At 44.8% G+C, this 23,928-nt stretch overlaps 1 protein-coding gene across 1 annotated transcript in view; it reads left to right on the top strand.

Moving 5' to 3' along the window:
- The first annotated feature begins 4,070 nt into the window (after window positions 1–4,070).
- txnrd3 (thioredoxin reductase 3) overlaps window positions 4,071–23,928 on the top strand; it is a 31,148-nt gene continuing 11,290 nt past the window's right edge. Inside the window, exons 1-11 of the mRNA XM_063215123.1 lie at window positions 4,071–4,431; window positions 5,756–5,816; window positions 8,126–8,235; window positions 10,615–10,722; window positions 12,145–12,217; window positions 12,409–12,528; window positions 12,846–12,988; window positions 15,481–15,596; window positions 16,772–16,997; window positions 17,450–17,542; window positions 19,957–20,033. Coding sequence (XP_063071193.1) covers window positions 4,315–4,431; window positions 5,756–5,816; window positions 8,126–8,235; window positions 10,615–10,722; window positions 12,145–12,217; window positions 12,409–12,528; window positions 12,846–12,988; window positions 15,481–15,596; window positions 16,772–16,997; window positions 17,450–17,542; window positions 19,957–20,033 — 1,244 coding nt within the window. The 5' untranslated portion in view covers window positions 4,071–4,314. The remainder of the gene's footprint in view (window positions 4,432–5,755; window positions 5,817–8,125; window positions 8,236–10,614; window positions 10,723–12,144; window positions 12,218–12,408; window positions 12,529–12,845; window positions 12,989–15,480; window positions 15,597–16,771; window positions 16,998–17,449; window positions 17,543–19,956; window positions 20,034–23,928) is intronic.

Here is a 23,928-nt window from a genome sequence, read left to right as displayed (position 1 = left end):
TCTTCTTTACTTTTGTATATAGTGTTCTGCACTTTATTGGGATTTTGGTTTAATTAAAGCCATCATTTTTTTCACCCCCACTTTTTGTGTCACATTAGGCTATTCTAATTGGAAATCAGGCTAACACAGCCAATTGAAGGCACCTCGTTAAACTCAGTCCATTAAGGGCACATGCGCATTCCACCAGTGAAACTGAATCAAATGAGGCCTACACTTCAACAAAAAACTAAAGTAAAACTAGTGCGGTGGGGTTCACCTATTGTGTCCTATTGTGACGATTCTAACATAGTGATAGTAGCATTGTGAAATTATGATAAATATAAAGCACAGGGGTTCCATTCAAAAAAAATCTGGAGCTGTCAGTATGCAGATGAGACTCAGTGTGCGTGTGTGTGTGTGTGTGTGTGTGTGTGTGTGTGTGTGTGTGTGTGTGTGTGTGTGTGTGTGTGTGTGTGTGTGTGTGTGTGTGTGTGTGTGTGTGTGTGTGTGTGTGTGTGTGTGTGTGTGTGTGTGTGTGTGTGTGTGTGTGTGTGTGTGTGTGTGTTGGCCCTGTATGCCATATTACCAGTCCAGCCCTGCCTCCTGCATGTTTCTCAGCATTTGCACTCATGTGTTCACTGTGTGGTGTCTGTCAGGCCTGAAATGGCAAATTATCTTAAATGCAAACGGTAAGATGTAACAACTTACACAAGTATGCTTGGCATATTCAGAAATAATTGCACTGCAGACTGAAGTTCTAAAAGATCTGCAACGACAACTCCACAAAGGCATCACTCCCATTTATTTTGAATGAGACTATAATCTGTCCTGGTCTGCTTAGTGGGGGATATCTCGCCTGCCTCATGTGTAAATCGAACCTGATAGAACACAGATATAAAGGGTTGTTGGCAACTCACCCCTCTTCATAGCTGTCTGAGCATAGCCATGTTAAGTACACTATGGGTGCGTTCCAATATGCAACGTTGATTCCTCCACTTGTGCTTGTGGCCTCGCCCCGCCTCCTGGCCCCTCCTCCGTGGAGAAAACAATAAAGTTTCCCAGCTGTCAGCCTAGCCACAACAACTTTTGGGGGACTGTTTTTCATTCACCATCCCAATTGCAAATGAGAAAAAGACTTTACAATTGAGCTTTTGCAAGATGCTGTTGTCAGTGATGTCATCATGACATTACTTCCTGGCACAAGGCCACAAGCACAAGTGGAGGAAGCAAGGTCGCATATTGGAACACAACACACCCTATGCATGGGCTAGCCTGGTATCTTCAGTTGACAATCCTCAGCCGACCCTAGCAACCCTCTATTGCAAAACCTTTTGCAACCATCTAGGTGGTGCTAGAGGCCCAAGATTGGGCCATATGGTTATGCATTACACAGGGACAGATTGAGGAATGAAGTGTTCCCTGGCAAAAATATTAGTATTGGGTCCTTTACACATGCACATACACTTACAAATTACACATACGTACATTACAGGGAATGGAACCTACAGTGTATGTCATTTTCTGAGAAATGTAAAACATTCTTTTACTATAAGATCTTTTGACCTTCACATTGTTTTTTCATTGGATCTCGATTTTTCTGGACCACAAAGGGCTTGAAATTGTGATCTGAAGTTTTACAGGCAGTATGGATGGACCCATTCTTGACCTCACAGGCAGAGGGAAGGTTGCTGTGGACCCCATATAGACATACATGGTGCAAGTCAATCAGTCTCATTCTACTCTTGCTTGTGGCCTCCGGCCTTGTGACGCAAGGTTCGATGTCACCTGTGATCACAGCTTTTACGCAAAAACATAATTCAAAGGTCAGTCTCTCTAAAAAGTCACCCTGCGCAGTGAGGAAACTTCTTTTTGTCTTTTTAATTGCCAAAGAAAACTTTATCCTTTCTTTTTTTCATATGTTGGCAGGAAGGCACTGAGGTAAGAGGACTCAACAGGACATGACATGGCATTACACTTAGCTGACGCTTTCGTCCAAAGTGACTCACAGTCATTTACAGGGTATTGGTTACAGCACCTGAAGTAGTGTGCGGTTTGGGGACTCACTAGTTCGACGCCCTTTCGTGACTTACGCTTACGTCACACGACCCTAAACCTAACCCTAACCCTAACCTTAACCCTAAACCTAGCCCTAAACCTACTGTAATCCTAACCCTAACTTTAACCCTAACCTTAACCCTAAACCTAACCCTAACCTTAAATCGCTTGTTTGAAATGTTTGATTACCATGTGAAGTCACGAGAGGGCGTCAAACTAGTGAATCTCGTGCGGTTTGGTGCCTTGCTCGAGGGCATTTCAGCAATGGATGGCAGTGTAGGCTAGAGAGAGATAAGGGTGGGATTGGAACGAGCAACCTGCTGATCTAAAGCCCATCTTGCTAACTACTGGGCCACAGCTGCCCTGGGGAGGGAAAGAACGGGAAGACAAAGATTGACTTGTACATACAGGGTACACATTTATACATGCCTGTGGTTGACCTCTCCCATCCTGACCATGACCTTTTTTTAGATATTTTTGGGGCTTTTTATGCCCTTATTTGAGATAGAACAGTGAGAGAAAGACAGGAAACAGGTGGGGAGAGAGAGATGAAAGCCCACCTAAGAAACTCCAACTCCCATTGCCATTTTGACACAGCACACAAGTGTTCACTGCACACAACAGAATTGCATTTTATGCCTCACCCGTGGAAGGGAGCAGCCCCCAATGAAGCAGTGCGGAGGGACGGTAGGCCTACCACGCTGAGGGTATCTCAGTCATGGAGGAGGATAGGGGACAGCACTGGTTAATTACTCTCCCCACCAACCTGGTGGGTCGGGAGTCGAACCGGCAACCTTTGGGCTACAAGTCTGACGCCCTAACCGCTTACCCATGACTGCCCATACTGGGGGAAGATCTGGAAATTACCTTGCGATGGAAATGAACCTGGGTGTCCAGTGTGATGGCTCATTGAGCCACTACGCCCCCAAGCCATGACCATTTTGGGTCACTCTTCAGACTGGGACCGGAAAAAAAGTCCCTTTCAAAACTGTGGGCCCATCTAAAAAAATGGTGAGAAGTTTCATGTCTCTGAGGATGAACATGCAGAGTCAGAGCCATTTAGGATAACCACGCATGGTCTGCGTTGGCCGGTGATGCCTCCCCGTGCCCAATGTACGCAGCGTAGACTGCTGCGCCTCTTCCACCAAAGCATACCCTGGGGACCATGTTCACTTTGCTTTATTGTTAGCCTCATCCTCTACAGTAATGCATTGCTGACATTAAGAGTAGCCTATATAGGCTACTGTAGCCTATGTACTCTCAATGATTGCTGGCGATAATTTCTGGGCAAAGTGACCTGACTCTCATCAGTGAACAGGGCAGTAGAGTAGACCACTGTATTGCATTGTCCAAGTCACACGGTCGTGCTTTGTCTAAGATATGAGTAGAGTCACCTGCAACAGTGACTTGGCATTCAGGCCAAAACTGTGGAATCAGTCGGTTGTGAATGGTTTGTCAGGAAGCTCCAGAAAGCCTACTGGATGCTTGCCTGTTGAACTTGGAATGACTGACAATAGCTTTTTGCATTCACAGAAAATTCAGATTGATGCCACAAAGGTTGTCTTGGCACTCTGTAGAGTTACATAGTGAGACCAGTCCATCACCTCAATGCAATTGCATCCCAGTCCCTGTCTCAAAAAAATCTGAAGCGCTTAAAGTGTCTCAGAACTTACATCCATGCTCCATCACAATATGCCTTGTTGCAAAACATATTGCAATTTTCTGCAGTTTTATGTGTACGCCACCAGATGGCGATACGGGTAGCATAATTAAATAATTAAAAGTAGCTGTCTGTAGATTTTGCCGATTGGTCTATTGCAAAATGATGTACCATTATAGTACAAATTGGTAAAAACATTTCTTATGAATATAAAACATAATATGTATGTCTGTTTCATATTCATAGTAATGTGTGGCACTCCAGCGATCGGAAAGAAGCAACTCTCTTTAACTTTTTATGATCAGGCACTTACATGGACAGTCGCATGATCTTTATATGCCCGCTCTGCGTTTACGCTGTCTACTTCGCGGGGCAGACAGGCACCGGCAGAAGTGGAGGCAAAATGAGGACACTTTGGATACCGCTGTCATCTTGTTTACTGTAGTTAACGTTCTCAGACTTTTGAATCGCGGCTGCAGATATACAAGATATAGTTGTATTTCAGTCGGTTGCTCTGGTCGTGTAGTATTTTATCCGTTAAATCTGTTATCCGGTCGATTCTGTACTTGGCTAACGACAGGAGTTGGACGCGCACCAAAGCAGCTAGCCTCTGCTAAATCATGCCTCCCATCGAGAATGACACCGGTCGGGCAGAACTTAAAACCCGAATACAACAGCTGATCGACTCCAACCCAGTGTTGGTGTTCAGCAAAAGTTACTGTCCTTTTTGTGTCAAGGTAAGACGGCGTGTTGTTCGTTGTATTTCTACATTGCCAAGTAGTGGTGTTACTCAATTGCGTGCTCCAACCTGAAGGTAGTGCATTCCTTGTGACTGGTACTTTGGCCGGTCCCGTGTTCATGCCTGTTTTCCCGCGACGTTTAGACAATAGCACAGGCATACGTCCCATTTAGTAATGGATGTTGACTAGAGTTGTTTCTCATCTCTGGTTTCTTGTGAATTTACGGTGATGCTTTATTGTTAGTATAACAACTAAATTGTTTTAGGAAGTGACTTTTAAGCTAAAGTCATAGTCACTTTTATTGACATGGGCTACTATACAATTTGTCACATATCACTTGTTCTGGGTGGGCTGCGTCTGCTGGATAAGCTTTGACGTCATGAAGATGTGATGAATAATCCCTTAAGTTTGTTTCTTTCGAATACGCCTCTGTATTCATCTACAAAGTTTGCTCCCCTTCCCTCCGTAGTAGTCGTGTCGACACATCTACTCGAATGTGTCTTTCATGTTGATGATGATGGTGAACTGACAGGAAGGCGGAAGCGCAGCCACAGGCGGTACACATCTCTGGCGCAGCATCCTTGTCTTATCCCGAGAGACAAGCAGTCGTATAATTTCGTTTGGTTGTTCATTTGCTTGGCTATCTTGATGTATTGTATTCTTAGCCGTTGTTCTATTTCTATGAACAACAACCAGTTTTGCCTGGTAAGCATAATGGGCTTAAATCAGTTGTCAAGGGAAAGACATAGCCTACATTGCAGACCTGCGTCTACTGAAAGTTAGAAGGAGAGCAAGCGAGTGTTGTAAGTAACCTAAGCAACAGTGTAGACACACAGCAGGCCCATGGCTGTCAAAGGTAATCAGGAGCTGTACAGAGAAAATAGGCAGATGGATCACTGCTCTGTATAGATACCTCAATTAGACCGCCTCTTCACTGATGCCAGTGCAATGGATGCTTAGACCCGTTGCAGCACAAATCCAGTCAGTGCAGACCAACGTCTGCAACAAAGCCGAGTAGTACGCATTTGCAATCTTCATTTTGTTCCATTTGTGTTTTTGATAAATGTAAAGGATATTTTATTAATTTCGTGACTGCCTAATGCTTTGATTCTCAATCTCGACCCATTTTGATTGTACGCCCCTGTGAGCTCATCATAATAAACCTCCCCATGCCCCCTTGACGACCACATAACAAGCTTGTCAACGCCCCACTTGCCAAACATTTCTTAAATTCATGCTATGATGTGGAGGCAATTGAAATGATCAACTAAATGCCTTTAAAAAAATCTGAGTCCACTTTGGTATCTGTTTTTGTTAACAGGTGAAGGATCTCTTCAAAGAACTCAATGTGAAGTGTAATGCCATCGAGCTTGACCTTATGGGTGAGTACCACAGCTTAAAAGTACTCCTACTGCACTGCATTGCATTGTTTGTGGTTAATTTCTCTTTTCATGGATTGCGATGGCAATGTGACTGAGTACAGTAGGCAGTCTCCACATGTTATAAACCACTACCAAACTTTATATCAAATTTGGCAAAATGAAATGTTTGTAGGGAAGTATTTGGCACTTGGCAGAAGTTTATGGGGAAGTATATCCTCTAACAAAAACTTGATGCATTCATGCACCCCAAAACAAGTACAATGATTATGAAGAGTAAATCTGCAGTTGATGAGAAGTCAAAACCTCTGCACTATAGAAACTTTGAAGATAAGCTTAACATCAGACCGTCTCTGTTACTGCCAGTCAGTAGACTGTTCTATTTTGATGCGTAGTGTCATCGGCAGACTGTGTGCTGTCGTAACTGGTGGTTGAGTGCGTAGTTGTGCGCGCTGTGTCGTCACAGCACTGACCATTGATCTCATTCATCAGTGCACTGGCTGCTGTTAATGTTTCACTCTTGTAAGAATGCAGACGTGTCCTCATTTCCGCCAGGCAGGCAGGCAGGGATGTTCTCCTCTCCAACGTGCTGAGTCACTCCCACAGTGCAACTTGGCAGAACTCCATTTCTGACAGTGTACCCCCTACCCTGACCCCGCCCCCCTAACACTCACCCGCCCCCCTGTCCTCTGCCCCTCACTCTACTCCTCTGCCCACATATCTCACGGGATATCCTGTTCTAGTAGCTAAAAGTTCATTTCCACTTCTCCCTTTAAATGGACAGATTCCTTTTTTCCTATTCATTTTTCTTTCGTTCTGCTTGTTGACATTTTGTTTATATACACGTACAGCTAAGTAGTAAGTGTTTCAGGAAAGACGTCTATGTAGATAGCTGGGTTTTTTCTCTCTCTCTCTCTCTCTCTTTCCTCCGTTCCTCAGAACAGCTTTGCGTCAGCTGACTTCCTTTTTGATCTGTTGTGTAGTCTGCGGTGACTGGTGAACACCACACACACACACACACACACACACACACACACACACACACACACACACACACACACACACACACACGCAGCTGGACAGCGGAGTATATAGTATGTGCAAGTTCACAGAGAGCGCTCATGCTCCACCCCCTTGCTGGCCTTTTGTGTTGTAACATGAGCCCATCCTCCTTTTCTTATCTCCCTATCTGCACTCACCTGAGCAGTAAACCCATCTCACCTGAAATAGCCGCTGCATAATCGTGACTGTGCTGTATTTTAGTAGTGCAGCATTTGGGTTTAATCTGCAACCTGTAATTTCATTTGATCTCATGATGAGACGTGCGCCACCAACCCCTGCACCAGCAACACCCCTGACCAACGCTTGCTGAGCTGCACTGAAATTAAAATGTTGTTAATATCTACCAATGTATGCCTGGCGTTGGTATGTTGAGACATGGTGATTACGTGTTTGTTTTCTGATGACGATCTAAACTTCTGCAGCCTGTTGCATTGCAGACTTCAGTGCTTTTCAGGCATTTCAAGGGGTTCATTGAATATTTCAAGGCGTAGAGTAGTGCCATAATTCATTGGTTGTATAGCACAGCAGTGGGAATTCTGTGGGTTTATTAGTAAGAGCAATTGTTTATTGCCGCTGTTCCTTCTAGTCTAGAAGTCTCCAATAATGTGATGGATTGTATTCCAGTTTCCCTTTCTTGTGCAGTACTGAGATGTCTGGTTGTATGCGGGACTGACTGACTGGTATGGTTGCGGTTGGGTGCAATACTGCCTGATTGACTGACTGACCAATATGACTGTGTTCTATGTAGTATTGGCAGATGTGATTGGTGGTTGTGTCAACTTGTGTGTTCAAGACTGACAGATATGGTCAGGAGCACTAAGCTTATTGACTGATTGACTGATATGACTGGTTGTATCCTGTGCAGACTGGTGTGTAGTCGTGGTAAGACATGGTTGTTTTGTGTAGTAACACTGACTGACTGACTGACTGACTGACTGACTGACTGACTGACTGACTGACTGAGATGACTGTGATGTTGTGCAGTAGCCTACTGACTTAATGATTGTGTTGACGGAGATTGACTGGTCAGAGATTAGTTGTGTGCAGCACTGACTGGAGCTGTATGTTCTTGTGGTCAGTACTGAATGAGATCATCTCAGTGAGATGTGACTGACTGACTGGCTGACTGACTGACTGAGACTGATTGGTAGTAGTGTGCAGTAGTACTGACTGACAGACGAGCCTGTAGTTTTGTGCAATACTACTGACTGGCTGACCAACTGACTGTGTGTGTGGTGTGTGTTCCCCAGAGGATGGCTCCAACTACCAGGATGTCCTGCAGGAGATGACGGGCCAGAAGACGGTCCCCAACGTCTTCATCAACAAGACCCACGTAGGAGGCTGCGACAAAACCTTGCAGGTACACTACTCCTATCTAATATCTATAAATGCATGATTACACACCGACACAGACAAACAGATGCATCTCATCACAACTGAATGCATGACCTTTCTCACGCTCTTTCTCTCTCACGCTCTCTTTTTTTCGTTCTCTCTCGCGCTCTCTGACTTTCATGTATTGTATTTGTCTAACTGCCATGTCATTGCACAGTTCTACGTGACCTCAGACTGCTATGCTTCTCAACTTGCTCTCCCTCACCTTGTTCTGTTCTGTCATGTCACGTCACTTGCTTTGTTTGATATCAAACGCATAACCAGCAGCCCTGGGGACAATCAGAGACCACTTCGAATGGTGACATTCCATCTCTAGTGGAAAAATATCAGGTTTAGTCATCGAGATTGCCACCAACCATAACATCAAAACAAAGCACAGATGATCGACCTGACCTTGACTGGCAATTCCTGTGCTGAATTCTGTAGTCTAGCTGATTGCTGATTTGACCAGGACTCCCTGGCAGAAGAGACACTTAGTCTCAATGGGACGATCCTGGATACATAAAGGATAAATGGGAGAAAATGCACTGGGTTGTACTGCTGACATGGACCCCTCGTCTCCAGTCTGTCTAAGGAAGATGCCATTGGGGGGTAGCTCTCTGCTAGCACAAGGTTGAGTGGACGCCCTCAGGTCAACAGCTAAGCTTAAGATTAGCCTGGATAAGTGGGACTAAAAACGGCATGATTGTATGTTTTCTCTGAAGAAGGAAGGAATATTATGCTTTTCATCAGTCGAAGAATAACCCATTTAAAAATCTCTCTTCTCTGAGAATTTGTCTGACAAGGGCTTTCTTCCATTCTTCCAATTCAACTTAAAACAATTCTAGAGGTGTTGACAAGCGAATTCCCTGATGGTGTTGGCAGATGCCTTTTTTATCATTTGACTGCCTTTTTAGGATTGGTCTCCCCATTGGGCTGATTGATAATAATTAGTAACACTATCATTGGTAACAACTAGAGGTGCTCCGATCACCATTTTTTGGCCCGATCACCGATACCGATCACCAAAAATCTTTATCTGCCGATTACCGATCATCGCCGATCACAAAAATGATTTCCTATTTTTTTTATTGCCTATTAATTATCCTTATTGAATACCATTTCTGCCCATAAACCAATCAATCTTAATTTGCACATGTCTATTATTAGGCTATTATTATTATTATTATTATTATTATTATTATTATTATTATTATTATTATTATTATCTTTCAGACTAGTGTTGGTAATATAGTCTACAGTATTAATCAATGTATAAGTTATTGCATAGAATAACTAAACTATTTAAGATTGAATTGAAACTGAAACATTACATCAAATAGTCTTCCATATACGTATTCCATAAAAAACAACCTGTCGCTTTAAATGAGCAGCCTCGTGAGGAGAGCCCCTCCCCTCTCTGTCACCGTCCACAGATGCAGTGCTCCACTACCGTTCTGAATCTCTCTCTCAAGTTTTAACCACATCTGTCGCCGTTTGGTGTTTCAGCGACTATCAAACTAATCGACTGACTGCCAATTACAAATTTGAAAACAATAATTGACGTGTTTGTGCTGACAACGTGAAGTTGTCGCGTGCTGACCGAGGCAACACAGGTTATAACGTAAAATGGCTCACTGGCGAGTACTCAATCGCAAATTGCATTGTCAGATAAACGGCGCATAGATCGGAAAATCAGATCATTGTTGATGCAGATATGGTTATGAATGGTGGAAATGAAGGGGGGAATGCCGAAAAGTTATAGACAAGCAAAGATGCCTTCTTTTGGTGCAGTTGCAGCTGTGCAGAGCCAGCGCCTACATGCAGCGCCAGGTGTAAAGGCAAAATGGTTGCGTGAGGAATTTAATATCTCTCGATCGGTTTTTTGATCGGCATGTTTTTCCGATCACCGATCAGGCTATTTTTGGCCATTATCGGCCGGTCATGATCGGCAGCCGAGCAATCGGAGCACCTCTAGTAACAACAGATGCCAGAATGCCAGTGTATGATCCATGCCAATGTGTCTGCAACATCTCTCTCTCCAAAGCGCGCACGCCATTTTGCAAACAAAACTCTTGTCTCTTTGAAGTTTGCTGTGTTTTTTTGGGTGGTGATGGGCCTTCATCATTGATGCATGAGTGGCTGGGTGGTTTGATGAGCTGTGCGTTTAATGACCAGCTCTATTTATTCCCCCCCGCTTGATTACAATGGGGCAGCGTGGATGGGAAGGTCTCAATCGTCATGGTAACTCCACTTCACTGTGTTCGTGTATGTGTCTGTGTGTGTGTGCGCACGTTTGTGTGTCTGCGCGTGTGTGTGTCTGTGTGTGTATGCGCGTGTGTGTGTGTGTGTGTCGGCCTGGCAGGCCCACCGAGACGGCCTTCTACAGCAGCTGCTGAACGGTGAGAACGAGACGTATGACTACGACCTGATCGTCATCGGCGGAGGCTCCGGGGGCCTGGCCTGCTCCAAGGTAAACAAGGGCCCTCGCTCGCTCGCTCATCACGCCCACACAGGAAGTAAACAAATAAAGCGGGAAATGCATGTAAACTATCCAGGGGTGCTTTTCTCGACAACAACGTTGCTAACCAAGTTAGCAACTTACTTGGTTGAAATGCAATTTCCCATTGGAAACCTAATAAGTTGCTAACTGCTTAGCAATGATGCTTTCAAGAAACGGGGTCCAGTACTCCATTTCTTGAAAGCATCATTGCTAAAAAAAAACAGTTAGATACGCTAGGTTGTCAGCGGTAAATTGCACTGCAATCAAGTCAGTTGCAAACTTGGTTGGTGACGATGCTGTCAAGAAACATTGTCTTTTTCTTCAAAACCAAACTTGATCACTGTCTTAAAAGATTTTGGATGATTTCCATCTAGTATTCCAACCAGTATTCCAAGAACACTACCCCACCCTCCAAGCAATATATGAAGAGTCTGTAGTTAGGCATGCTAGGAAAATAATTGAGGATCCATCACATGAAAGTGAAAGTGAAAGTGAAAGCCCATTGGGAAACTCCAACTCCCATTGTCATTGTGACACAGCACTCCACAGCACACAAGTGAACACTGCACACTGCACACAACGAAATTGCATTTATGCCTCACCCGTGCAAGGGGGCAGCCCTCAGTGGCGCCCCATGGGGAGCAGTGCGGTGGGACGGTACCATGCTCAGGGTACCTCAGTCATGGAGGAGGATTGGGGAGAGCACTGGTTGATTACTCCCCCCACCAACCTGGCGGGTCGGGAGTCGAACCGGCAACCTCTGGGATGCAAGTCTGACGCCCTAACCGCTCACCCATGACTGCCTTTGCAGTCACATCACATGTACCCAGAATATGAGCTGCTACCCTCTGGCAGGCGATTCAGAGTACCAGTTAAAAACAAGAAAAGGTTTTTGAATAGGTATAGGTTTTCTTTTGTCCCTGTTTCTGTTAACCTACTGAACGCAGGTCATTAACAACTACCATCCTGTAATGCCATGTATGTGGGTGGTGGGCTGTGGTGGATATGCACTTGAGTGTTTCTATGTATGTGTGTGTTTATTGTTGTTTTTGTTTTTTGGCGTCATGTGTATGTTGTGTGTATGTGGCAGCTATGTATGTCCAAGACAAATTTCCTTCGGGACTATTAAAAAGAATCTTGAGAATCTTGAACACGGTTAAGTGATAGACCTGACCAAGTTAACCTGCATGAAGTGGTAAACCTGCTAATACATAGCCCACAGGTTGTCATTTGGTTAAGAAAATAAAGACTTCATGATCTTGTAATAGCTGATTTACCACTAACTCAATGTGAACTTAACGTGGAATAACTTAGCCAGCTTCTTGGTACTGTACACTCCCCTGGTAGATCTGTGGATGTTGATCTTTATCCTGTGGTGTTGTTACTCCTCAGGAAGCGGCGGCACTGGGCAAGAAGGTGATGGTTCTGGACTACGTTGTGCCCACGCCGCTGGGTACCACATGGGGTGAGTGAAGTAGGTTGCTGATGCTTTGCTGCACTATGCGTCTCAGCAAAGGCAATATGCAGTAACATTGAAACTAATTAAAAGTCATCTTATTAGGATATTGTCTCTCTCACTCTCTCACTCTCTCACTCTCTCACACTCTCACACTCTCACTCTCTCACACTCTCACACTCTCACTCTCTCTCCCCCAGGTCTGGGTGGCACCTGTGTGAATGTGGGCTGCATCCCCAAGAAGCTGATGCACCAGACTGCCCTGCTGGGTACCGCTATGCAGGACGCCCGCAAGTTCGGCTGGGAGTTCGACGAAGCCGGTAGGTGTGACACACGCACGGCTGATCACATGCACTCGTGAAAAAAATCCTCCTAGACTCTCAGTCTCCATCATCAATGCACTTCATTATGATTGGGAACCAGACAGCTGCCCATAAGCACTGGAACCACACAGAGACTTGCATCTCAAGACACACACACACACACACACACACACACACACACACACACACACACACACACACACACACACACACACACACACACGTACACACACACGTACACTGTCCTAGTGCAATAGAACTTCTCCATAATCAAATCTTCTTTCCCTTTCTCTTTTCTTCTTTTCTCCTGACAGTCAAGCATAACTGGGAGACCATGAAGTCGGCGGTGAACAACTACATCGGCTCCCTGAACTGGGGTTACAGGGTAGCCCTCAGAGACAAGAGTGTCAACTACGTCAACTCCTATGCGGAGTTCGTCGAACCCCACAAAATCAAGGTGCGGCTCGCTAGCTAGGGCTGGGCGACGTGGTGAAAAATCGATCACAGTGTATTTTTCTAGCCTGGTCCTGACCATCCCATAATACTACCATTAGATTTCGTATTCATGGTCTGGGGGTTGTTTGATCTGATGCGATTGCAGGAAGTGGGAAGTTTGCACTAAGTTCTGGTTTGAAATGATTGGACAGCTCTCAACCAATCGCCGACAGTTACTCAACAACAACAACAACATGGCGCAGGCGTTTACGTCATTGTCACTTGCGTCCTCCCCCTTTCGCCCCCCACCAACCTGTCTCTTTGGTTATTGGCTGTTTTCTGGGGAGGGTTGGCCAGCCAAATCCTGCGGCTCAGCATCGCTCCACAGAAAACAGTTGCTGACGTAGTACGAAACCAAGTCTCTTGGCGGAAGTACGTAGGGTGGCGTGCGAGGCTACTATTTTTCCCCCCATGAGGCTTATTTTTGTTTTGTCATCATAATTAGGAGTTGCATGAAGAGGAGTGTGACGGAGGTCATCTTGCACCTGTTCACCCCCCTCGGGGATCGAACGTGCGACCTCGTCAACTACAACGGTTCGGCAATGGGAGACACAGTACGATACCGCTGGGCCAAGAGACTAGTCTCTCGGCCCAACGGCACGAGACTGTATGAGGCTATCGGAGGGAGGTTTACCAACGTTCCACGCCAACTCTGTGCTAGTTAGCCTCCGTTACACTCTCCCCCTTAAACCTCACTCCCATCCCGGGTCATACGGCACCACTGTGACGGAGGTCATCTTGCACCTGTTCACCCCCCTCGGGGATCGAACGTGCGACCTCGTCAACTACAACGGTTCGGCAATGGGAGACACAGTACGATACCGCTGGGCCAAGAGACTAGTCTCTCGGCCCAACGGCACGAGACTGTATGAGGCTATCGGAGGGAGGTTTACCAACGTTCCACGCCAACTCTGTGCTAGTTAGCCTCCGTTACAGGAGACGCTGGGTGCATCATCTTTTATCGCCTTATTTATTGTATCATGGTATCGCATTATATTGGACTTATCTGACTTATCTTATCTTGATATTTTATGATATTATGCTAGGCTGCTCTGCTTATTCGTAGTGAGTTGCAGATATTCAGGTACAGAGCACGGCCTGAAGTGATATGGGAATTGGATGCTCAAGTACTTTTCAGCCTTTCATGAGTATGATTTGGCTCAGAAGAGTATTTGTTACCAATTGTTCTAACATGTACTTCATGTTCTACCATTTAATGAGTATGATTTTGCTCAGAGAAAAAAAAAACGAATTCCAACACTCCCTATGTTCTGCCTGCTACTACATGTACTTTGATTCCAAGACCATGTCACTAAAGTGTTCAAATGTTTTTTGTGAAATTCTCATTTGTTGCCAACCAGATCGAGTTTCACTAAGCAAATGTTTTTAATTGCGTGCAGTGACTATGCGCCACTATGTTGGTCGATCCTTCAATTTAACACCTGCACAGATGTATCTGCAAAAAGTAATCCATAGCAACTCACAAGAAATTGCATGTTGTACAAATATGCACAAACGCCAAATGTGCACAAACTCAACAGAAGCAGTACCAGTGTGGGTAGGCATAAGATGACATTGGAGCCAGAAATGTACTTGTACACTTACAGTTGCACATTTGTACACTTATCGTTGTTAATTGTAAGCAAAAGTGTGGGTATTCCACTGAGTATTTCCAAAATTAGTTTTAACTATGACTGATTTCTGCAAAGGCCTTACTGTATCTTTCAGTTGCCTAATTGACCCCAAAGCACCACGCAGAATTTTTCTACATTTTTTAAAGAGGTTCTCTCACCCGATAGAGCAAGTTTGTCAGAATGTAAAAATGTATTTTTTTATGTATTTTTTTTACATTCAAACATTTTATGTTTTTTTTTCCTTGATGGTGTTGTACAGAGGGGAATGCCATTTGTCAGTAAGCAGTTCCTCCGACCGTCTTGCTATGGTGTAATGCCATAAGCTGTGTCTTCTCTGGGCATGATCAGATGAGGTTTTTAGATTAAGAACTTCCACTGAAAAGCTGCAATGCTTTCTTTTTTAGTTTTGCTTGTTACTGCTGTAGAGCAAATTGCGATGAAAATGTACACAAACTTTTTTTTTTAACATAGTATGGCTGCACAATTATGGAAAAAAATATGATCACGATTAATTGAAACTTGAAAATTGATATCACAATTATTCAACAATAAACAACTGAATTGCCCTCCAGAAAAGTGGATGTTTTTTCCCTGATTACATTAGTTTTTGTTGTTGTTGGAAAATGCGTACTAGGTTACATCTGTCACCATGGAGGACTATAATGCGCATTGCACCCTGTGTATTTTCTAGATTTCTTGTTTTAGACTCATCACAGGCCTGTTTGTTGTTGTTGGTCTGTCTGTGTTTGTGTGTGTTGTGGCTCCATGTCGTTTAAATCCCCTCCCTGGTGTATTCATCTCCTCATCTCCACCTCCGCAGGCCACTAACAAGCGCGGCAAGGAGACCTTCCACACGGCCGCCCGCTTCGTCATGGCCACAGGGGAGAGGCCTCGTTACCTGGGCATCCCTGGGGACAAGGAGTACTGCATCACCAGGTGAGATGGGGAGAGGGAGAGGAGCACACACACACACACACACACACCATCCCATTTAGGGATGCAAACGATTATTCGATTAATCGGCTTTAATCGATCAATGCATTCATCGATTAAAAAACCATTAATCGCAATTATTCGACAATTCAACTGACAAGAGATCCAGGTGAAATGGGCATGTGAAGAGTGTGTGTGAAGAGGGGCGTGAATAGTGTGAATATTTAATTAAATATTAAATATTTAATTAAAATGTTTAGACTTAGTATTTTTTTTTCGAGAAACATTGAGATTTCGGCGGGGAAACGTCGCTTATCAATTAATCATAAGTCGATCGATAAGGCTATCAACTAATGATTAATGAATTTATCGATAATTTGCATCCCTAATCCCATTGCAAGCACAGAGCAGACTTGCTACCCAGCACTCATGCAGAACACCACTGTGTGTTTCTCTATGGCTCTCCACTCCAACTGCTGATGGGAGGGAAGATTGTTTTTCTTTAAAAAATGAAATGTAGAAATATTGTGATGTCAATATTGACTGAATTAATCATGGTGTTTACCCATAATCATGCAACCCTTGTTGATATGTAATCAAATAGAAACGCTCCTTTAAATTCATATCCGTTTCCCTATTCCTCTTTTGTGACTGTGAATTCCTTTGAGTAAACGGCCCTTTCGTGTTCCAGCTGTCCTAACTAACAAGTGTGGGCTGTAACTGATTGATTGACTTCCCGGTTTTGGCTGTTTGCCCTGGGTTGGTAAACTGCTGAAAAACCAGGAAATTTGGCAAGCCCGTTTCCTGTAATGTGTCACAATGGAGTTTTGCAATAAGTAGTCATTGTGGTTGACTGCATAACACTCAACTACAATGGCTATAAAGTTGAACATTAACAAGTGTGCTCATGGCCTCACTCACTCCACAACCATTGATGATCATTTTTTCCCCCCAACTGTATCCTATACTCATTTCTGTTTATAACTGTTAGGAGTTCTTGAAAGTTATCTCTCTCTCTCTCTCTCTCTCTCTCTCTCTCTCTCTCTCTCTCTCTGTCTCTGTCTCTGTCTCTGTCTCTGTCTCTGTCTCTGTCTCTGTCTCTGTCTCTGTCTCTGTCTCTGTCTCTGTCTCTGTCTCTGTCTCTCTCTCTCTCTCTCTCTCTCTCTCTGTGTGTGTAGCGATGACCTGTTCTCGTTGTCCCACTGTCCGGGTAAGACCCTGGTGATCGGGGCATCCTACGTGGCACTGGAGTGCGGGGGTTTCCTGGCTGGGCTGGGCCTGGACGTGACCGTGATGGTACGCTCCATCCTACTGCGCGGCTTCGACCAGGACATGGCCAACCGCGCCGGGGAACACATGGAGGAGCATGGGGTCAAATTCCTACGCAAGTTCGTCCCCGTCAAGGTATGTTTGTGTGTGTAGGGCCGCGGACTGCTTTGACAGGGCCCGGGACAAAATCGACTGAAGGGCCCCCCCCCTGTCAATGTCCCTGTGTGTGTGAACAGTTACTAAGGGAGTGCTGATACCATCTTGTACTGCCAGTTTATTGCTCTACTTTTATTTGCAGAGTCATCTTGTGTGACTTGAGCGGGAGGGAGGAGGGGGGGGGGATGGGTTGTGTAATGGCCATTCAAGTAACCCTGTGAACTTATTCATAGATGGCCTCCCAGCAGCTAAGAGGGAAAAAAATACAGGAACTTAGTGCAAACTGAAACATTCAGAGAATTCAAATGTCATTGTCTGACCCTCGTGTGTGTGTGTGTGTGTGTGTGTGTGTCGTCTGTGTGTGTGTGTGTGTGTGTGTGTGTGTCGTCTGTGTGTCGTCTGTGTGTCGTCTGTGTGTGTGTGTGTGTCAGGTGGAGGAGCTGGAGAAGGGCACGCCGGGTCGACTGAAGGTCACGGCCAAGTCTACTGAGGGCGATGAGATGTTCGAGGGCGAGTTCAACACCGTAAGTGGCCTTAAATGATGCCCTTCTCTACTATATTGCTGAACTAAGTCATCTTTAAGACAAAGGGGGCGTTGAGGCCAGTTCAAACCGCAAGCAGAGAATCATCTATTCAAGTAAGATACTTCAAGCCTGTACTTTTCCGGGATCCATGTGACATCAGGTGAACGTCCCTTTAGGAGACCTTCGGTTAGGAGACCTTTTGGAGACTTTAGGTTGAGAATAAATGGAGTTCCCTTTCCACTGTAGATGGTGGTAACGCACACAGAGAATCGTATATGAGAGTGAGCTAAATAAAGCTGGCGGGTTCTTTTCCGTTGTCCACTTTACGTCGGGTGAACGCCCCTTTAGGAGACGTTCGATTAGGAGACCTTCGGAGTCTTGAGGTAGAGAATAAAAGGAGTCCCCTTAGCGCTGTAGATGGCGGTAGCGCACGTCTTGTGCAAACATCACGAAAAGAGAAGAAGAAGGAGGGACAACGCCTCCTTAGGAGACCACATTTTGAGCACACGCTTTTGCATTGAGTGGGCGTGTTTCGATTCCTCTTATTATATAGCCAACCTCTTTGGCGCACATTTTCATGTAAGGCACCACCAAATGCCACAGAAAGAGGAGAAGGAGGGGACAAAGCTCCCTTAGGAGACTCTCCTTTGCATCGGGAGGGCGGTGTTTGACTTATCAAAGAAAATGGAATATTGTACAAGAACGACCACTAGCTGGTGTGGCCAGGAGTGGCACTGCAGCTATGTTCTCGCAGCCAAGTAAATAATGAATGGGTGCCAATGGGGCTGTACGCTTCTCATAGAACTATCTGCCCGTGTGATTTTTTCCCTGGAAACAATGGAGTCGCGTTCGATAGATATGAGTAAGTGAAAGCATTTGCCGACACGTTTGCATCTTGTCAAGTGTTAGATTCGTGAAAATGACCCTTATTTCAACTATAGTAATGACATAACACGTGACAATCGACTTTACGGCACTACGCCATTTGTTTTGTAGTTTTAAGTCTGACTTCAGATGTCGATGTGTTTAAAGTTATATTAGGATTGTTGCGGACACCTGTTATTTATTGCACTTAAGGTGGTGGAGAAGCGGCATGTGTACATGGGGTAAAGGAAATGACTGCGCTCATCCTTAAGAATTTGGGCACCTTCAATTAACATGTTGGACGGCGGTGGGGGGTTTTGAGGTGTGTGACCGTAGATGTCTCTGCTAGGATCAGTCAGAGTACGTCTCTCGTCAGCTCTGGTCGTGAATAGTCGCAGAGATTCCTCAGCCAGCAGGTATTAGCCGAATGCTAGCGTGTTGCAGGACAAAACTAACACGTCTTTGGGAGAACAAAGCCATGTCAGGAACCTTTAACTTCACTTCTAATACAACTTCCATGATGAGGTACAGAATGTGCACACATCTTTACAAACCAGAGAACAGAACCGTCACAAATCCCTGCTGAGCCATTTAGCCCAATAGGCTCCCATTCATCTTTTACTTGGCTGCGTTCGCCAACGGGGCTATAATGGGAGCCAATGACAGATGCCTATCTCATAGCTTAGAGAATTTCTGGACTTATCTTACTCTAATGGGAGGATCTTTGCCGCAAGTGGCCTCATTGGTCTACTGCTGTATAGCCAGGGCTGGACTGACCATCTGGCATAGCTGGCATTCCCCAGTGGGCCCCTCACCCTCGTGGGCCCCTATTTACAGACATGTCAGTTCTACTCCATTAATTATGAGGGGCCCTTTAAGGCAGAAGTGCCTGGGCCCTATTTCTCCCCCAGCCCAGCCCTGTGCATGGCTGAGAATAATGACCTTTGAAGGCAGGTTCAAACTTCATACCTTAGGCCAACTGGAAGTTTTAGGGCAAATTCAACACCTCGGGTGCCCTTATTTGCACTAGAATGGATGCGTGCAAGGAGGGCTGTAGTATGCGACACCACCCACTTTTCCTTTTGCCTCTTTTCCACTGCGGTTTTCTGGTAGGCCTCGGCCGCCACTTTTTTGCTTTCTGATTGGGCATGATTCAGCTCAATCGAAGAGCAAAAAGTGGCGGCTGAGTCGCGCTGCGTCTAGCTGTAGGCCTACCAGACAACCGCCAGTGGAGAAGAGGCATTAGTGAACTTTGCCACTCGCCTCACACTAGATCAAAGCACACGGTTGAATTTGGGAATCATTGATGCTCAATATACAGTAAGTCCTCTTGTGTTATCCTGTCTGCGTTTTATTGTGAAACAAACAAGAACAGTAAGGGGTTTTGGTAAGCTAGGTTAGTGACAACTTGCCAGACCTGCTGATTTGCTTGAATTTGTTTGCTGCTATACAATTACATTTTTTGGCATCCGTGGCAAATGAATGGAATATAATGGCTGAAGTTGTGTTCCTAAGGCTATGTCTCAATCTTGTCTCTCAATCAATCTCAGGTGCTTATCGCTGTTGGTCGTGATGCCTGCACGAACAAGATCGGCCTCGACAAGGCTGGAGTGAAAGTAAATCCAAAGTAAGTCTCTCTGTCTCTGTGTCTGTCTCTGTGTCTGTCTCTGTGTCTGTCTCTGTGTCTGTCTCTGTGTCTGTCTCTGTGTCTGTCTCTGTGTCTGTCTCTGTGTCTGTCTCTGTGTCTGTCTCTGTGTCTCTCTCTCTCTCTCTCTCTCTCTCTCTCTCTCTGCCTCTCTCTGCCTCTCTCTGCCTCTCTCTGCCTCTCTCTCTCTCTCTCTGTCTCTCTCTCTCTCTCTCTCTGTCTCTCTCTCTCTGTCTCTCTGTCTCTCTCTCTGTGTCTCTGTGTCTCTCTCTCTCTTTCTGTCTCTTTCTCTTTCTCTCTCTCTCTCTCTGACCACCCTCTGATTACCAGAATACTTGAGAAAGTGGATCACCTAACCAAACTCAACCTGGACATTATTTTTTGTTGGGTCCCTCCCTGGTCATGTGGGCCTGACTGGCAATGAAAAAGCAGATAATGCTGCTAAAGGAGCCCTGGATGAAGAGATATCTGAATGCGAAATACCTGTCTCTGACATCAAGCCTGTACTTTCTTCCTACATAATGGATAAATGGCAAGCCGAATGGGATGATTGTGCTGGAAATAAGCTGCATGATATATGCAATTCTGTGAAACAGCTGATTACTCAATCATTCTCATGCAGACATGATCAAGTCGTCTACACAAGGTGTAGAATTGGCCACTCTAGACTCACTCATGCTTTTTTGCTAACTGGAAGTGAACCTCCCCTCTGTGATTTTTGTGGACATCTCTTATGAGATATTCTAGGCTAAGCATATTCTAACTTGCCCTGCTATCAGAAGGAAAAGACAACAGTTTTTTTAAAGAAGACACTATTTTTGGTATTTTTAATAAGGTCCCACCTTTAAAGGTTTTGAACTTTTTAAAATGTATTGATGTGACCAAACTTATTTAATCTATTTATTCAATTATTTATATCATTGTAGATTTTTAATTTGAGGCGAATTCTATTACCTGTACTGGCCATGAAATAGCCACAGTTGCATATTTGGCCATAAATGTAAACAAACAAACAAACAAACTCTCTCTCTCTCTCTCTCTCTGTGTTCTCTCTCTGTGTTCTCTCTGTGTGTTCTCTCTGTGTGTTCTCTCTGTGTGTTCTCTCTGTTCTCTCGCCCGGGATACCCCATTTCACTCACACACACACACTCCCGTTCTCTGCTCCTACTGGCACTGCGCCTTTAAGCCACAGTCATGCTTGGGCTGCTCTCAGTCATAGTGATTCAGCACTATTGCTAGCCGCAGGGTGTGTGTGTGTGTGTGTACGCAGGGCAGGCGTGTGTGTGTGTGTGTACGCAGGGCAGGCGTGTGTGTTTGTTTGTTTTAATTAGGGAAGTTGAGGCTCATTAACAAGTGGCCGGCGTCTGAACTTTCGGACACACACACACTAAACACAAATGCAAACATAAACTGATGCCAGGTTCATCTGCCCTTAACAAAATCAAATGTTTGTATGGGCATTGTACACACACACACACACACGCACACACACGCACACACATGCTCTCATACAAGCACTTGACCAGCTAATAATAGCTGTAAACACACACGTGTGCACTTGACTACCAAATAACCGAAGTAAACACAAGTCTTGAGTCACTGATGAGGGCAGCAGCAGGGGAGGTTTTAGCTATTTTTGAATTACCTGACTGTTGATCACTTAGTCATTTGGGCTGTGTTTAATGAGTGCTCTCTCGCTCGCTCGCTCTCTCTGTCTCTCTCTCTCTCTTTCTCTATGATGTAATTGTGCAGGATTGTGGTGGCTTAAAATGGCTATTTATAACCATTATGATTATTAACCAAGGTTTCTAAGGTTGAAATAATCACTCTAAGAGATTGTAAAGAACAGTCTTTGAGTGGTGTGTGTGTTTTTGACAGCGAGAGGGTGAAGTGTGTGTGTGTGTGTGTGTGTGTGTGTCGGGGGTCTGCCTGGCTGTGTCCTAGGGTGATTATGTCAGCACGTGGGCCTTAAGACCACTGGCGCCATCATATGACTCTCAAACACACACGAACACACACTCTCCACCCCACTCCACCTTTCCTTCCCTGCAGTTCTTGTAAAGATAGGACTTTCCGCCCTCAGCTGACTTTATTTCTAGACCTCTTGTGAAGGAGGTAATTGTGCATTTAGTCTGTTTTATTTACAGGGTTCATACAATGGCAGGGCTATAAATAATCTATACATCATCTAGTTAATGTTAATCTTACTAGCCAAATGCATACTAACTACTAGTCGAAGTGACCGAGTAAGTTTTCTTTTCTACCAGCTAAACTGAGTTTTCACTTGTATTTGGCCGGTTGACTTGGTGTTAATTTAGAGCCCTGAATGGCAGAATTAAGCTACAAACTTCATAGTTGCGTTAAGCACAACAGGATCGTTAAGGATATGGGCTTTAGTTCAGAGGGTTGCAGGTTTGAATCCCACCCTTCCACTCCCCATCTCACTCCATGTGTGAAGTACCTTGAGTAAGGCGCCTAACCGCAGACTGCTCCTGAGACTGTTAAAAAAAAAAACGGGTCCTTAAAATAACAGCTGACTCTTTCATCTGAAGCGAGTGTAATCTAATTCTTATTCTGAAGTCGCATGCCAGGCTTAGGTAACCAGGAGTTAGTGATAAATATTGGCTAACAAGAGCCTAGAGTCCTCATGTTGTTAACTAAATGGCGTCTGCAGGATCTCTAGAAGCAGGCTTCCCACTTTCTGTTTGTGAGCATATCCAGGTTTCTTGCTTAATCGTGTTCTCAGAATTTAAGACCAATACCTCTCCTCCTCTATACAGTACTGTCGAGAGTTAGCCTTTGGAATTCACATACTGTCTTAAGTTCTACACAATCGTTCCAATCTGACCGTATGGAAGCTAGGACTCATAACAGGCTAGATTATGGTCCCTGTCTCCTAGAATCTCTGCTGTCTCTGTCCAATCAGAGAGCGGGACGGTTGTGTCATAATGGGCAAGTATTCTGACCTCTACAGTGTCTCTGTCCAATCAGAGAGCAGGGCAGGGTGTCATAATCCAAGTATTCTGCCCCCTACGGAATTTACAGCATGCAGGTAGCCAGACCTAATCTCACTTGTGATTAGGTCTGATGGTAACCAGGCAATTCGTGAGTAGTGAGAACAATGCTTTGGAACTGCAGGGCGGCAGTCTTGTTATCAGTGGAGAATTGGCATTTCAGCATTCTGATGAACATCCCTCACTCACTGTTAACCAGGGCTTTGAACCGTTATTTTTTTCCAAACGTTCTGTTCCGAACAGAAACGGAATTATAACGTTTCCGGTTATGAGTTCCACCAATAAATTGACGTTCCCGAACCGGTTAGAACAAAAAAATATTGTTCCCGGAACGGTTAATTTCGTTCCTGTCAGCTGATTACTCCCCATAGGCCTAACTGACGGTAATTAACCAAGAAAGACGGAAGTGCAAATGAGTCAGCCTACTTCCAAACTGTTTATTCAAGCGAATATCCCCCAGAATTGTATCGTTCAGGGACGACCTAAGCGGAGAATAAACCTCAATGATGAAAATGCGTGCTCCACGCTGACTTGGGTCACGGGGACGCTATGATGGACATTGTGAGTTTGTGCATATTTGAAGCGGCCATGGATGCACAATAATGTTGAACATTCTCGGTGCACTTTACACACGCTTCTCTGCAATACACAAACCCCAACTCCGGTGAAGTTGGGACGTTTGGTAAACAGTGAATAAAATCAAAATGCTATCATTTTCAAAACATTCAATCTATTCATTAGATGGAGAATAGTGAAAAGACAACATATTAAGTGTTAAAACCGAGAAAGAATATTGTTTTGGGGGACATATGTACTCATTTCTAATTTGATAAATCCAACACGTCTCAAAAGAGTTGGGACGG

The sequence above is a fragment of the Engraulis encrasicolus genome, chromosome 14 (genome assembly GCF_034702125.1).
Source record: "Engraulis encrasicolus isolate BLACKSEA-1 chromosome 14, IST_EnEncr_1.0, whole genome shotgun sequence".
Classification (NCBI taxonomy): domain Eukaryota; kingdom Metazoa; phylum Chordata; class Actinopteri; order Clupeiformes; family Engraulidae; genus Engraulis; species Engraulis encrasicolus.
This window is presented reverse-complemented; position numbering and strand designations above follow the sequence as displayed.